Source organism: Corvus hawaiiensis, chromosome 7 (genome assembly GCF_020740725.1).
Source record: "Corvus hawaiiensis isolate bCorHaw1 chromosome 7, bCorHaw1.pri.cur, whole genome shotgun sequence".
Lineage (NCBI taxonomy): Eukaryota > Metazoa > Chordata > Aves > Passeriformes > Corvidae > Corvus > Corvus hawaiiensis.
In genome coordinates, this window is record NC_063219.1 from 8912450 (window position 1) to 8927445 (window position 14996).

Genomic DNA, 14996 nt, shown 5'->3' on the forward strand with positions numbered 1-14996 from the left:
AGTCACATGAATTTGTGCAAAAATATCAATGTAACTGATAAAAGATATTTAAGATAACTACTCTATTTAAGATAACTCCCTGCTGCATTTCACCTAATCAAATCATACTTCAGATTAACAGATCCTGAAGTTTGTTGCCCTCTTTTAAAAGAAAAACTGAAGTAATTAAAGTTTTCATTCATTAAGGAGCAAATAAACTAGGTGTAAGTCACCTCATTACAAGAAATAAGACTATTCAAGTGCCTCAAGTTAGGTTCTAAAGTACTTTCCTGCATGGGAGATTCAAATAACCAAATATTTAATTTCCATGTTCATTACATTCAAACACAAACAAAATAAACTGCCTGTAAAAAAGATAAATTCCATACTGCAAAGTTTTCCTAGGAAACCAGGAAAGACTCAAAGAAACAGAGAACAGCTGGAAGAAAAAAAAAGCCAACCCCAAGAACCAAGTGCTCCATAACCTCATTTTAAAAACCATTACAATGGTATTGCTAACAAAAATTAAAGCAGCGCCTTTCCCACTGGTTGGCCCTGGCACTCTTTATAGGGGCAAACATGCACAGCCTAAAGAGATCAAGATTTAGCTCTCCTCTCCCCATCATCTCACCTTGCTCTCCAAAAAACAACAAACCAAACCAAGAAGTGCATTTTGCTAAAATGTGGTAAAGCTGCAGAGTGTTGGAGAGTACCCTAAAAAGGACGGCCAGCCCCACAGAAGTGCCTACTGAATCCTTACAGCAAGCAGGTGATTCTCTAGCTAGAGATTTCCTTGCTGAGGATCCAGATTCTACTTCTGAAATCAGCCAGCTATTCAACATGAAAATCCATGCCATTCCAGAAATGTATTATTAGCACAATGACTCAGTATGTATATTACAGTAGTACCCTAAGGCTTCAATTGATATCAAGGATGCTTTGTGCTCTGCACTGCACAAACTCGTAGGAAGGCCCTGCACTTTACAGGGAAAATATAAAATCAAAGCATGCTAAAGTTACTCAATCTCAGTGTCCAGGTTGAGATGGAATTTTCTATCATTACAGCAAACATTTCCCCCAGGGTAAAAAAAAGAAAAAAGAAAAAAAGAAAAAGAAAGAAAGAAGTATAAAAAAATGAGTAAAGGACAATTTGTCTAACCTCAGTCCTAATTTTTGAAGTAGACTCCCAGCACTCTGCCAGTCACCGCTATAATTTCAAGATTTAGTATGGTGACAGCAGCCATACTGTCATGTTGGCTCTTCCTTCCCCACATGGCTCCCTTTTCCATGTTCTGCTTTCCTTGTCACCAGGCTCAATGCCTCTGACATCAGGTTGTTCCCTTCCTTTGTTGCCGCCAATGCATGTTCCAGTACTTCTTGCCTCTTGCCAAAGCAAGCATTTGAACATCTGGAAATCATCCTCCATTACTTTCACCAGAGAGATGCATCTGCCTTGCACTATAGTTCCCATACAGGGGGAAGACGCCACACTCACATATATATGTAAAATGCACTACATGTATCTAACACACTATATATTAACCTACTTTAATCCTTAACATGCAGGAAGTTACAGACACATGTTACTTTCTTTTAAAGATGTAAGCATATATCCTGGGTAGCTTTACAGACCAGAACACTCCTGATTTGAGGGAGTTCTAAAGTACAGATATTTACTCTTAGAATTGTGTTCTTTTTCTAGTGCATGAAATCTTTTTAATATTAGAAACCAAAAGGTTTTCAATGCATGCATTATGTGTGCTGGTTTGGGAATTTTAAGGACAAAAGAAGTAACTCCAATGGAAAATTAATATAGAGGAAAAGAGATAGCCTCTGAAGGAGTGGAAAATGCAGGCTATTTCCATTCCTTTTCCACAGCCTTAAGTCACAACAGGACAATGACCCCTCGGTTGTACGGAGCTGAGGGCTCCTTGAGAGGTACACACCCCACCACACTCCCAACACCTCTTTGGAAGTTCCTGCCTCTTGCTTCCCTTCGTCTTCTATTCTCAGAGCTTTAGACACACTGAGGATTATTCAGAAGAATTGCAGGAAGCCTCCAGAAGCCTTTGAAGAGTGAGATAACCCAGTTATTCAATGGTATCTTTCCTACCAAGAAGTTCATCACTTATGTAAGCAAGAAAGCCAAAAATAGATCATACTTGATTAAAAAAAAAAAAAAGTTTATTAGTTTATTGATTATATCACTTGTTAACTATAATTATAATTCATAATTTGTATCAACTAAATTCAGGGTAACTTGACTTTTCTGAAATAGCATGGATGGATTAAAGATGACTAAATCATCCCCAATATTTGGAAAATTTGAGACACTCCAGCTGAGGAAAAAAAACTCGTACATTAAGGTAGACAGAAAATAAGTCATAAATAACTGTCAAAGAATAGCAATCACTATGGCAATTCAGCACATTTTTATTACATCAAAAGATTTGATAGAACCCTGTAAAGAAAGTATTTGTGAAAAGCTGAGTGTAAAACGGCTTCTGTTTGATGGTTCTGTTTAATTTTTTCCTTAAATATTTTTTCTTGATCTACTGGGATGTTTAACCTGACAGAAGACATGAGATTTCAGACTAGACAGTGATTTAATATCAATCAAGCTTGTCTATGATTTCCTGAAAGAGACAGAATTGCTTTAAACAAAATGCTCACTCAGCATAACCTCGGAGGTTACCTATGATAATACAGGGGCCAGAGGCAGTTCTCTTCAAACGAGGAACAGTTTCCTTCTGGCTTTTAGCTGTATTTTCACTATCATTTTAATGTGAAGCAATAATCTTGGAGCAACTGGACCAGGACAAACTCAGGAACTGGCAGAAGGCAGGTTTAGAAATTCTCTCCTCTGAGTTGGATGAAGCACTGCAACAGCTTTCCCAGAGAAGCTGTGGCTGCCCCATCCATGGAACTGTTCAAGGCCAGGTTGGATGGGGCTCAAAGCAACCTGGTGTAGTGGAAGGTGTCCCTGCCCAGGCACGGAGTGGAACAGGATGGGCTTTAAGGCTCCTTCCAACCTGAATAGTTCTGTGATTCTGTGATGACTCCTTTTACCTCCCTCAATCTCTTCCTGCACTACACTGTCATTATGCCCATAATCCTGCACTTCAGGTGGCCAGCTTGCTGAAGGATGCTGGCAAGCATTTAATGACCAAAGAATATTTGGAGAAGATACTGTATGGACCTCCTCTGCCAGACATCTACTGCACAGCAGGGAGCAGGCCTCAGGGAGACAGTTTACTCTTCTGTTCTTACTCTAAATGAGTTCATGTCCAAAGCTCTGAATTCCTGCCAGCAGTATCAGAGTCGCTGTTTGTGTTTCTATTCAGCCACATTATCCAAAGAACAAGGGCACAAAGATTCAAATTAATTCTTTAGTCCTCCCATGCTACTGCTACATAGCCCAAAAGCTATAAATGAAAAGTAATGAAGACAAAATACCATGAAGGCTTTTCAGTATAAAAACAACTTCATTATATCACTCTCCCAACTATACTGCTCACACAAAGCTGCAGAAAAATGCAAATTCTCCAAAGCTCCAATGAAGTTTCAGCTGGCAGCAGCACGGCCAAGGAACAACCTTAGGACAGTTCTCCAAAGACAAGACTTATCTTCAGCAGCTGATACAAGCAGAATCCCGAGGGTCTGCATGAATAGAAGCTCCCTGAACAGAGAGTATCCCACCGCTGGCCCTCTGACAATCAGTCTTCGTGCTTATATAACACATGACCTTTCCATAGCAAATGCGGGTGGGATAGTGGAATAATGGAATTGTTTCTCACTGCAAGAATAAAAGACAGCACAGCAGGCTATGAAAAATGTACGTTGCTTACTAAGAAGAGATAATTGTAAGCAACGGTTTGGATATTTTAATTACCATGGCATCAAGGGCTTACCAGCATCCAAAGCTTCCAGCACATTACTGCTTTCATAATTATAAATCAAATTATGAAAAAAGAATTTGTACGAAAAGAATTGTGTTACTTCCTATAGTCAGTACCATTGGTTTATCCTTTCTGGTAGTTCAGGAACAGCACTAACTCTTCAAATTTCTCCAAGTTAGGAAAAGCACAGAATCACAGAACAACCCATGACAAAAAAAAAAGTATCTAAAGAAACAGTATTATTTGTACACACACAATGTACTGATTACATAAAAGATGTAAGCAATACATGATGCCACCCCCTGGGTACCTCTATTCCTCAAAGTGTTACCTGACTTGAGACATTTTTCTCCAGCTTGAAAGTACCTGGTTTCTTATTTTATACTATGGAAAGAAATATATTTTCTTCATTAAACTTGGAATTAATGCATCCTACATTCCAGTTCAAATTATGCTCCAGTTCAAATGACCCTCTGCACATGACAGTCTCACCAGGGCATTCAAAGACAGTCGAACAAGGTGGGTCTGTTGCAGCTTGAGATTTCAGGCAGTGCAACAATCCTTCCTCGTGCTCTCAAAGTTCAAACTCCAAGAAGCCTTTGTCAAAAACTGAAATTCCAAGTTAATCTGATTAATTTATTCATTTTACACTAAAGGATACTTGGGTTTGCCTTGTTCGTTATATTAAGAATGGGGAGGGGTGCAGGGGGGGTGTCTATACAATAAACTGAAGTGCAAGCCCAGTCTCTCTTCCCTGACCCAACTGAGAATCCACTGGATTAGCACTTTGACTGATTCTTTCTAAGAAGAATTTCTGAGAAAATTATATCATCAGGACTTCACACACAAAAATCTGCAGGGTCACAATGACAAACATAAGTGAAACAGTGTACATATAAGGACAGATCACATGCCTCCAGCTGGAATTTCGACTATTTTTTATTATTACTTTGTTATTTCTTGGCACCGAGTTTGTAGCCTTTCTCTGTATACAGAAAAATAGTTGTATACAGGCCACGAACATCTGCTCAGTTTTTCTAAAGGATTATATTGTTGCACAAAGATCTGCCTTTGCAGTTTCTGCTTCCCTGCACATACACACAAGAATTTGTGTTTCTTTTCTCAAAAAACACCACAAGCCAAGTTATACGGCTAGTTGACCAGTTTAATTCTAACCACAGAAAAATCACAACTCACAGTTCACCCAGATAGGAAATACAACTGCAACACCAGGAGCTGCTCCCAGGTGCATTTATCATCAGTCAAGAGATTTGGTAGATACTTCTTTTTTTCTGAAAACTTCTAAAGAGTTAGCAAGTTAAAAAATACTTATTTTTAACTAACTTATGTTAGTTAAACTAACTGTTGTTAAACAGGACCAGTCCTGCATGTTTTACATGAACAAATCAAGCTGATAAAATGTCATCACACTGAAACAAATTGCAAGGATGAAAAGACCTCACCAAGAAATGAAGACTGAGCATGTCAAAGCATGAGTCATGAAATGACCATTTGGTTTCTATGGCAATAATCCATATTTGTAAACATAAAAGGGGAAAAATGCATGCACTAACAAACACAGCAAGCAATTACTCATCAATCACAAAGTATTTTCCAAAAAAAGTACAAGATAATATGGATAGTTTAACATGACCCTCGATTTCATGTATTCCATAATTTTGACCAAAGGTTTGCTCAGGCTGAACAGAAGAACTCTTCTTGTAGAAATTTCTTTGTAGAATATCCTTTACAGTGAGGAAAGTCAACCCCAAATATTCAAAGTCAATGAGCTAGTCCCCACAGAATTATGACTTTGTTTAATGGATACTAGATTGCCATTTTCTTCTTATTTAGAGCTATAATAATGTCTATTTTTTAATTATTTGCTATGATTGAACCCCCAAATATATATACCTACATGCACGCACACACAAATGCATGCTTTCTCACTAAGAAAGCAGAGGTACAGATATAATAGAACAATCTGGGGATCTGGAACTTTTTGGGAAAAAATAAAATCAATACAGGATAACCAGGGGATCAGGCCTAGCCAGCATGGGTTTATGAAAAGCACGTCTCACTTGACCAACCTGATCTCCTTTGATGACAAGGTAACCCACTTACTGGATGAGGAAAAGGCTGGGGTGTCATCTACCTGGAACTTAGTAAAGATTTGGTCACTGTTACCCATGGCATTCTCCTGGAGAAATTCACTGCTCATGGCCTGGATAGGTACACTGTTCACTGGGTAAAAAACCGTCTGGATGGCCAAGCCCCAAGACTGGTGGTGAATGGAGTTAAATCCAGTTGGCAGCTGGTCACTACCGGTACTCCCCAGGGCTCAGTTCTGGGCCCAGTCCTGTTTAATGTTTTTGCCAATGATCTGCACGAGGGGATCACAGCAAGTTCACAGCCAACACCAAGCTGAGCTGGAGTATCAATCTGCTGAAGTAGTGCTGTGCAAACAGTTGGATTCAATGATCTTAAGGGTCTTTTCCAACCTAAACAATAATTCTGAAGTTCTAAATATTATCCATCAGATCCTCACTAAAATTGTGACAATCATAAAAACGGGTATTTTTCCGCTTTCATATAGAATCATACAATATCATTCTCCTTAGGAGCTGTGAGGACTCTACATAGATGAAAGAGCCATAAAAGCTAAAGAAGCATTTGGCACAAATACTCAATAATTCTCTTACTTTCTCACAGCTACAGAGGACTTTTCCTTGTCAACTTATTCCCAACACTCGCCCCACTATGGGGACTGTGCCATGTAACGTCTTATCTCCCTAAAGATAGTGTCAGTGAGAAGATAATGGACAGATTTAATAGCTCCCATTCCACCAGCTGAGCTGTTTCTGTCTCCAAAGTTTCCCTTGCACGGTTCCCAGACAAAATTAAAGACCTTGAGAATTCAAAGAAGGCAAAGAGGATCATTAATCCAAACAGAAAAATGACCATGCTTTTTTTTTTTCCCTTGCTCACACTGTCAAACATGGCAAATTAGATACTTTTAAATCAATACCAGGTCTCACAATGATCTCAGCTGAAGGAGAGTAGACACCACAGGAGGTGGACAGGAAAATATAGTTCACCACAGAATTCAGACAAGGGTATGTTGCAAAAACTGATGAGAACCAAAGGCATGTATAGGATTGAAAAGAAGTATGGGAGATGGCGGCAATAAACCACCACTGCCATGCCCACGTGCAATTTGCACAGGCAATTCCTCTTGAACAAGGCGATTCCCACAATTTCAGATCTGATTCAAGTGTACTGATTTTCCACTAAAGGTGTGTTTCTAATTTATTTTTTAAAAAACTTTTTACACTCCCAAGGGGATGGGGAAGGATCCCAGAAGGACACCCAGCTTCTGCTAGTAGTTTCCTCTATCCCAAGCCCTATGGAAAGAGGAAGGATTGTAGAGTTGTGTGGAAATCCCTACCCCAAAGGTTCAGAGCTTTCAGTATTCAGTATTTAAAGAGCACATAATTTCAGCCACCTCCTGGGCACTTTATGATCCTATTGCATTTCTGAACTAGACCAGGTCTCTACACAGAAATTAAAACCAGGATCTTTCAGTCCTTCTAGATTGTGCCACACTGACCTTATTAATTAATAACTTTTAAATAGGCACATTTAAACAGTCAGTCTCAAAATGACCAATTTTGCTGTACTATGTTTGAAAGTGTCTGATTTTCACATTTTTACATGCATTTTAAGCATGTGCACCATGTAGCACTACCAGCCAAGTGCTCTTGTACAGAGCATATCAATCTGCAATGGTTTCAAGAGGAAAAAAAACTAATAAAGAAACCAGCATTACTTAAAAGCACAGCAATGGTAAGCGCCAAAAAAGTAAAAAATTACTGTTAAGCAGTATGTTTGGTTTGAAGAAGTATTACAGTTCCTTCATTAAGGTTTTTTAACCATTTTACCTGGTTTATTATCTATCAATATCGATCCCCCTTACGATAAATTTTGTAACATACTACCACAAGAGCTACTTCTTTTTTCCACTGTGGCTGAAGTTGACAAGCAGCATTCAATTATTATTTTTTCTAGGATTGTCACGAAAAATGACAGGATGTAAACCAGTATTTTACCATTCTGAAAGTCTGATAGTTTTTTTTCTAATCTACACTTCCTGAAGTGCCTTTCTTGCTTTCCCAGATACCTCCAATATTTATTTACCTGGTAGTACCTATATTCAAGTGGTACATTTGACCATGTGAAGGAGAAACAAAGCAGCTGTATAGACAAAGTCACCTGCAGTAAAATACAATGTTGACTGATGTTAGACCTCTGCATAAGTACTAAACCCAAGACAAACTAAGGGTAAAACCTGTCCACTCTTCAGCATTTGTAGGCTTCAATCAGGAACTAAATAAAAGCTGAAATCCATTTCTTATGCAATTAAACCAGACCAACGTATAGAATGCACCCTACTTCTATCTTCACTGCACCAACCCTCACATCACACTAAAATAGGTTTGGTTTCTTTTTTTTTCAAATAACAAACATTGGAGAAGGGTATGAATAGTAGACAAAAGCTATTACATTCTCAAACAGAAAGATGAGTAAGTGAACTAAGTGTAAACAGATGTCACTAATTTATTACAACATATTTTGCTCTCTGACTTACCACGTACCTCTCAGTTGCCTCAGCCATCAGGACACGGGAAATATGTCCCATAACGTGTTACTACATTATTGGTTTATCCCATAATACCAACAAAACAGTAAATGGCATGTAATAACCCCACAGAAAACTCATATAAATAGTGAAATTTTTTTTAACAGGCAAAAAGCTGTAATTTTTATGAAGTGGATACCAAAAATTAGGTTAATCTTCTCACAAATGTTTTGTTTGGTATGACAAGTAACTGAAAAATGCATAAAATATGCCTCCCTTTATGGCAAGTATATGAATTACACTCAAAAGTTTATATAAAGTGCCCCCTCTATGGGACTTCTTACACAGCTGTGCATGGGCAGGACAGTCTCATTTTGCTTTGTAGAACAAAAGTCTCAGAAATATTGCACTGGTTTATTCATTAGGCTTTGACTCCTCCTCACTTATGCAATCCAGCGTATTACCAGAGAAATTCATTTACAAGAAAAATTACACTCTTGAAAATACACGATAAAGTAAGTGCAAACTGCATTGTAGGGTAAATCCTACAGTGTGCTGGAAGGCCCTACAAAGTCCCTTTATAGGACATAATTTGGAAAAGAAGTCAGTGTTACATATAAGAAGCCTAGGAAGTATGTTCAGGAGTACAATAGCTCCAGACTGTCCCACAACCAGCCTGCTCACATTTCAGGAAATCAACACAGACCACATCCATCCCGACTGATGAAAGAGTAGGGTCAGTACGCCTTCTCCCGACCATCAGTGTCTTTCTCAGAGGCACTGAAATTACATTAACCACAAAGGGGCTAGCAAGCAGCCGCAGACAGTGCAGGTTAGGCGGGTGAGGCTCGCAGCTCGCCAGCGCTCCTGCCCTCACAGAGCTTGCCGCGAACCGCAGCTGCCCCGTTCTGCGAACCCCAGGGCGGAGGGGAGGCTCTGTGCTATCCTCGGCATCAAGCAGCCCCTCCGCAAGAGCCTAGGGGGAAAGGAGTCGGAGAAAGAAAGAAAGGAAAATAAAAAGAAAAGGGGGAGGGGAGAAAAAAAAAGGGAGAATCCACGTTTCTGCATTTCTCTAAAACAAAGAATGTGAGAAAGCAGATGTAGCTCAGCGCAAACGACTCCGCCCTGCGAGGCTTCGGGGCTTCGGTGTTTACTCTCCCAGCTCGCTTGCCCAGCTGTCCTCCAGCCCCGTCCCAAGCCCTTTCTTTTGTTGGGAACTTCCCAGCGGCCGCAGCCCCGCCGGGACGGGGGGCTCAACCCGAGCGCCCCGCGGCAGCACTTGGCCTCTGACCGCCCCTCCCGCTCTGTGCCCGCAGCGAGCGCCGCCAACCTCGGTCTTCCGCTCAAAAACCCTAAGCGCAAACCCCTCTCTGCCCCCTTCTCAGTAGGTAAAAGCAAAAGTCTAGTTACTCTCGCACCCCAGAGGTTTTCCATTCCGCTTACTAGCCAAATCACACAATAAACACACTGCATGCAAAGAGGGGGGGATTATGATAATTGTTTTAGAGGTAGAGAGAAACTCACCACCTTCATACTCCTCCACTTCTTGCGCTTTTATGGTTACAAATCGGCCTAATAAAGCAGCGAGGATGAAAAAAGTTCTCGTTTGTACCAAGACTGCCATCATGCCTAAATATTAGACATGTATCCTCCCTGGGCAGCAAAAAGTGCAGAATCGTAAGGTTATTTTAGCACCATGAAGCCAGCTGAGGAGTCTTTCTGCCTTTCCGCATCAGTTCCAGGACAAAGTCTGCGAGCCCTCTTTTCAGCACCAATTCCAGCGCAGTCTGCAAACACTCCTTTCAGGGGATGCAGCTTTAAATAGGAAGAATGCTGCCTCCACTTTCTTCCTGCCCCTTTTCAGCTCGTTCAGGCTCCTAATCATCCACTCCCTGCCAAGCAACAGTCTGATTGATGGTAAATAACCGAATCAGAGCTGGCTTCACTCTTCCTTGAACTTTTCTCTTTACGAGCACACTTGCAGGATATTTTCCTGCTGCTGTGCAGTGCATGTGCTTTGTCAGGACCATTCATTAAGCAAGCAAAAGCAGAGTTTTAAGACACTGTAGGGAAGAGAAAGCTCTGCTTTTCACACACCCAGCGCACGCTTCCTGGACATGGAGGGTATAGTCCCATTTGGAGCCGATTCCCCTTATTAGGAACGTGATCCCTTCCAGCGCGCCAGAGGATTTCCTCCTCTCCCCTGATAAGTGCACCCGGCCTTGCTGCATTATCAAGCGGGACTCCAGTTCCTTAAGAGAGGCTCACAGAGCTAAAATAAGGCAGTTTGCTTCAGGAACTTTTAAGTAAGCACCCTTCACCCAAAGGGAAATAATCATTCTCAAATGAATTCTGTTGCTGAATAATCATTCCTCAAATGCCTACGTGCTCTATATTTACTGTCCTACCAGTTGGGAAGACTGTTGGAAATCACCGGAAGATGCTCTACACTTTTAACACCAGAATGACGATTCAAACTATCCAATTACCTGCTTTTGTTCAAGGTTCTCTGCCTCTGTTCCCTGAGAAACCTACCTAAGCCCCAGCCTAGTATTTAGCCCTTAACAATGTGCCTTAATTAGCATTCTAGTGTGAGCACTAAGCAAATCTCTTTTGTGGATCACTTGCAACTGGGAGTAGAATGTTAAATTTCTTTCTTCCCACAGTGTTTATGGTCTGCTGAAAGGAAGCTCAGTCACTAATCCCCTCATTAGCTAAGAATGGGGTCATCTATACCTGCTGCAGGACAAGGTAGATTCATCTGCTGGGAGATTTTCTGTGTTCAGCCATTTTGGCTTGAGAACAATCCCATTTGAAGTAAATATCTTCACCTGGATTCATACAGATTGGAAACTCCCTGGCTAATTACAGCATGATTTAGCACCTCTCAGTGATGCAGAATCCTAAAGCCTGTGAAGTTTTCTTCTGTCTCTTCAAAGGACCAGCATGCCCAGAAGAAGAAAGGTAACCCAGAAAATGGCACAGCACTTCGATGCTACATCAAACCTACTCTAACAGTAAAACCAGAGATTAATGAAAGCATACACTGAAAGAGACCAACTTCAAAGTCCCCTACTCTCTTGCACCAAGCAGTGTTGACACTTTTTTTTTTTCCTGAGGTATTCAAAGATACCTTCTGCCATTTCACTCCTAGGAGAGATTCCTACAGTGATATCTAAAAGTTGCCCTTCATATCTAATTCTGCTTTGGTCTCACCAACAAATTATGACATATAACTAAAACAGATGAACAATAAAACAGAAAAGGATGCAAATTGAATCCATCCCCTTATGCCTCCTCATAAATACTTCCTTTTATCGTGGTTCTGCATTAAAGATGTTTTCAGTTTTATTACAAGCACCATATGGAGTCATTAAGTCTACCATTTTTCATTTAAACAAATTCACTTCCAGGTCTGACCTATTTGATAGCATCCCATTGGATATGAGTGAGAGAAAATCTTCAGGTAGCACCACTGTGAACAGAGTCAGACTAAGCAATTAAGAGTGGGCAGATAAATAATTCCAAGTATGCTCAGTGTCACTTCTCCCCTCCTCCTCCCAAGAGGGGAGAAGCCAACATTGCATAGAATAATATTGTACATTTATGTAGCAACTTCTCTCCAATGGTTTTTCACTTTTTTCCATAGATTTTAGGATTCTGTAAGGACAGAGGAATGTGGAATTTTGCAAATTAGCCCAAGGTCATGGATTCACTAGTAAAGCCTTTTTTGGAGCTCATTTTTCTTCTGTGCCAAGGAAAACTTACACAAGAAAATTCCTTGGGAGGAGAATCCTGGGCCCCAGCTCCTGGAGCAGATTCTTTTCCAATCCACCTTCAAGCTAATAATTGCTATACATCCAGCTTACAGTATGTAACCACACCAAATTTAGTAGACAGAGACATTGCAAAGTGGTAGGACTGAATCCTCTTTGTCTAGTCCATCTCAGTAGAGCAATAAATGTGGAAATGCAGAACACAAACCTGGGCTCTTTCCACCAGCAGGAGACACTTGGAATTCAGGATGGTCTCAGTTACCAATTTGTGGCTGATTATTGACTCACAGGAGATGAAAAAGTGATATGACATGATTAAAAAATCACTCCCTAATGGAATCACAGAATTGTTTAGTTTGGAAAGGACCTTTATAGGTCATCTAGTCCAAGCACCCTGCAACAAGGAGGGACATCTTCAACTAGATCAGGCTGTCCAGCCTGACCTCGAATGTTTCCAGGGGTGCGGCATCCACCACCTCTCTGAGACCCCTCTTCCAGCATTTCATCATTCTCATCCTAAAATTCTTCTTTATGTCTAGTCTGAATCTTCATTTTTTTACTTAAAAGCCATTATCCCTTGTCCAATCGCAGCAGACCCTGCCAAAATATGTGTCCCCATCTTTCTTACAGACCCCCCTTTAGGTACTGGCAGGATATTATAAGGTCTCCCCAGAGTCTTCTCCAGGTTGAACAAGTCCAACTCCACCAGCCTGTCTTCACAGGAGAGGTATTTCATGCTTCACATTAGAGCAACCTTCATGTTTGAAGAATCTTTATACAACATGAAGGGAAACAACAACACAGTAAGCAAAATCTTCACACAAAAGCAGTGTGTCCTCCTTAATGATAAGCTCTAAGAAGTCTCTGTGAAATGAAAGCTGTCCCCAAAGCTAGGACACTCCTAGAAATGTCAAGATACAATACTCTGGAAAAAAAAAACCAAAACTAAATGCTCCCTAATATCCTGTTTGCTGATATTACCTACTTTTAGCCAGTAAGTCAGTACTAGTCAGATATCTGACCTAAAAGTTGCATGTAAAATTCAAAATTACTCAAAAGTCAAAGAGCATTGTGAGTGATAGATGAGGCTAGGGAATACTATTAGCTAATTGTGAGGACTCAGAAATATATTAAAATATAATTCACACACTTAAACCTTTCAAAATATCAAAGTCAGGCCAGAAAAACCCAATTTAGCAGCCTCAGATGCATCAGAGCATGCATACGTATGAGCAATTAAAATCCAATCTCCATGAGGGTCTCTCCACTAGAGTTTAAGGGCCTCTCACACCTTTCACGCTGTTACGTACAGTGTGACAGTGCTCCTGTTCTAAATTAATCTGTACCAAGCTGACAAAAGATATCTTCATCTAAATGAGCATGCTATCTGCTATGATTGAGAACCTGGGCCAGTGTTTTAGATCAATATGAAATCAGTGCATTCATGGAAACTGGAAATAAGCTCTAGCTGAATTCAAAAGGTATCTGTTCAAAGACAAGCAAGATTTTGCAAAGCAGTGTCGTTTCACCAAAGGGAGCTCAAGTCAATGTGAGAGTTGCCATCAAGTTTTATGTAGGCAGTTAAATCCACGGTAAGCGCGGTTTGAAATTTCCACCTTGTATAACTTCTTCGATCACACACTTAGCTTAAAAAAAAAAGGCAGCAAATTGCCACACCGTATATTTAACTAACAAAAATATAGTCCACATAAAATGCTTGCCCTTTCTTGGAATTAACCATTAAAATGAACATGACTGAAATAATATATGAGAGGAAAATAGTTCTTCCTTTGAAGTGTGTTCACTTTGCACTTTTAAGACCATTCCTGCATAAGGAATCAGTTTTCCCATTTTACACAGGTTTTTCACATAGTAAAAGGAGAGAAAATCCTGCTATTTAAAATGAGAAAATGTAATAGGAAGCTACAGAAAAGGGCAAGAATGAAAACAGAGGAATATTATACTACTTTTCAATCATATTTTTAAGTGGACTATATTCCAAACTGCACAGCCTCAAAATCATAATCTTCCTGCAGAGAAATCCACCAAAAAAGCAAGGATCAGCTAGAGATTTAAACGATGCTATATCAGTAATATTGGTGCCCAACTGCAGGAGAATATTCCCATCAGCCTTTGTGTAGGAAGGTTTAATAAATGAATTTAAGTCCTAATAGAGGAAAGATATCTTTCTTGGTTGCATTCAATCTTTGTAATGTTGTTTCAGTTTATTTTTAATTTAGGGACATAGGATGATACGTCACTTTAAAACTGCTAATGTGGAGTCTTGGATTATGCCAGTCACCATAAATGGGCTTTTGCTATGAAGAACTCCAAACCCAGTATTCAGTAAGTTATTGGCACTGGCAGCCTTTCCTTTAGAATGTCTCAATTAAATTAAACTCAACATTAGTCTAAGAAAAAAAAGTCAAGGAATTAATTAGGCAAATAATTATGGAAAGTCTTGCATGAAGTCTTCTGAAAATTATACTTATTCTTTACCTAGAACAGGAAAAACAGCATCATTATTTTATTCCTTATTACAAATTCATTGTCAAGCTGGCTTTTTTCTGCATAAAAAACTGATTAAGTGAGAACATTAAAGGATCACAGCAAGCTACCCACTTAAGTGGCAAGGGCAAATGCTAATCTGTAATTCAAATAGGTCCCAACTGATGGCCTTCACTGGCTTTTTTGCCTAATATT

The 14996-nt window shown here is 39.9% G+C and overlaps 1 protein-coding gene across 3 annotated transcripts in view; it reads right to left on the reverse strand.

Annotated features, from left to right (window-relative positions):
- The window catches only part of COL5A2 (collagen type V alpha 2 chain), a 134676-nt gene that overhangs the window by 89787 nt on the left and 29893 nt on the right, over positions 1-14996 (reverse strand). The window contains exon 1 of one of the 3 annotated variants that reach the window (XM_048308698.1): positions 10045-10501. The exons of 1 other annotated variant lie outside the window; for it this stretch is intronic. In XM_048308698.1, the coding sequence (XP_048164655.1) occupies positions 10045-10144 (100 nt within the window). In that variant the 5' untranslated portion in view covers positions 10145-10501. Of the gene's footprint in view, positions 1-10041; positions 10502-14996 lie in introns of those variants that run through there. One more of the 3 variants, XM_048308697.1, reaches the window with a different exon arrangement.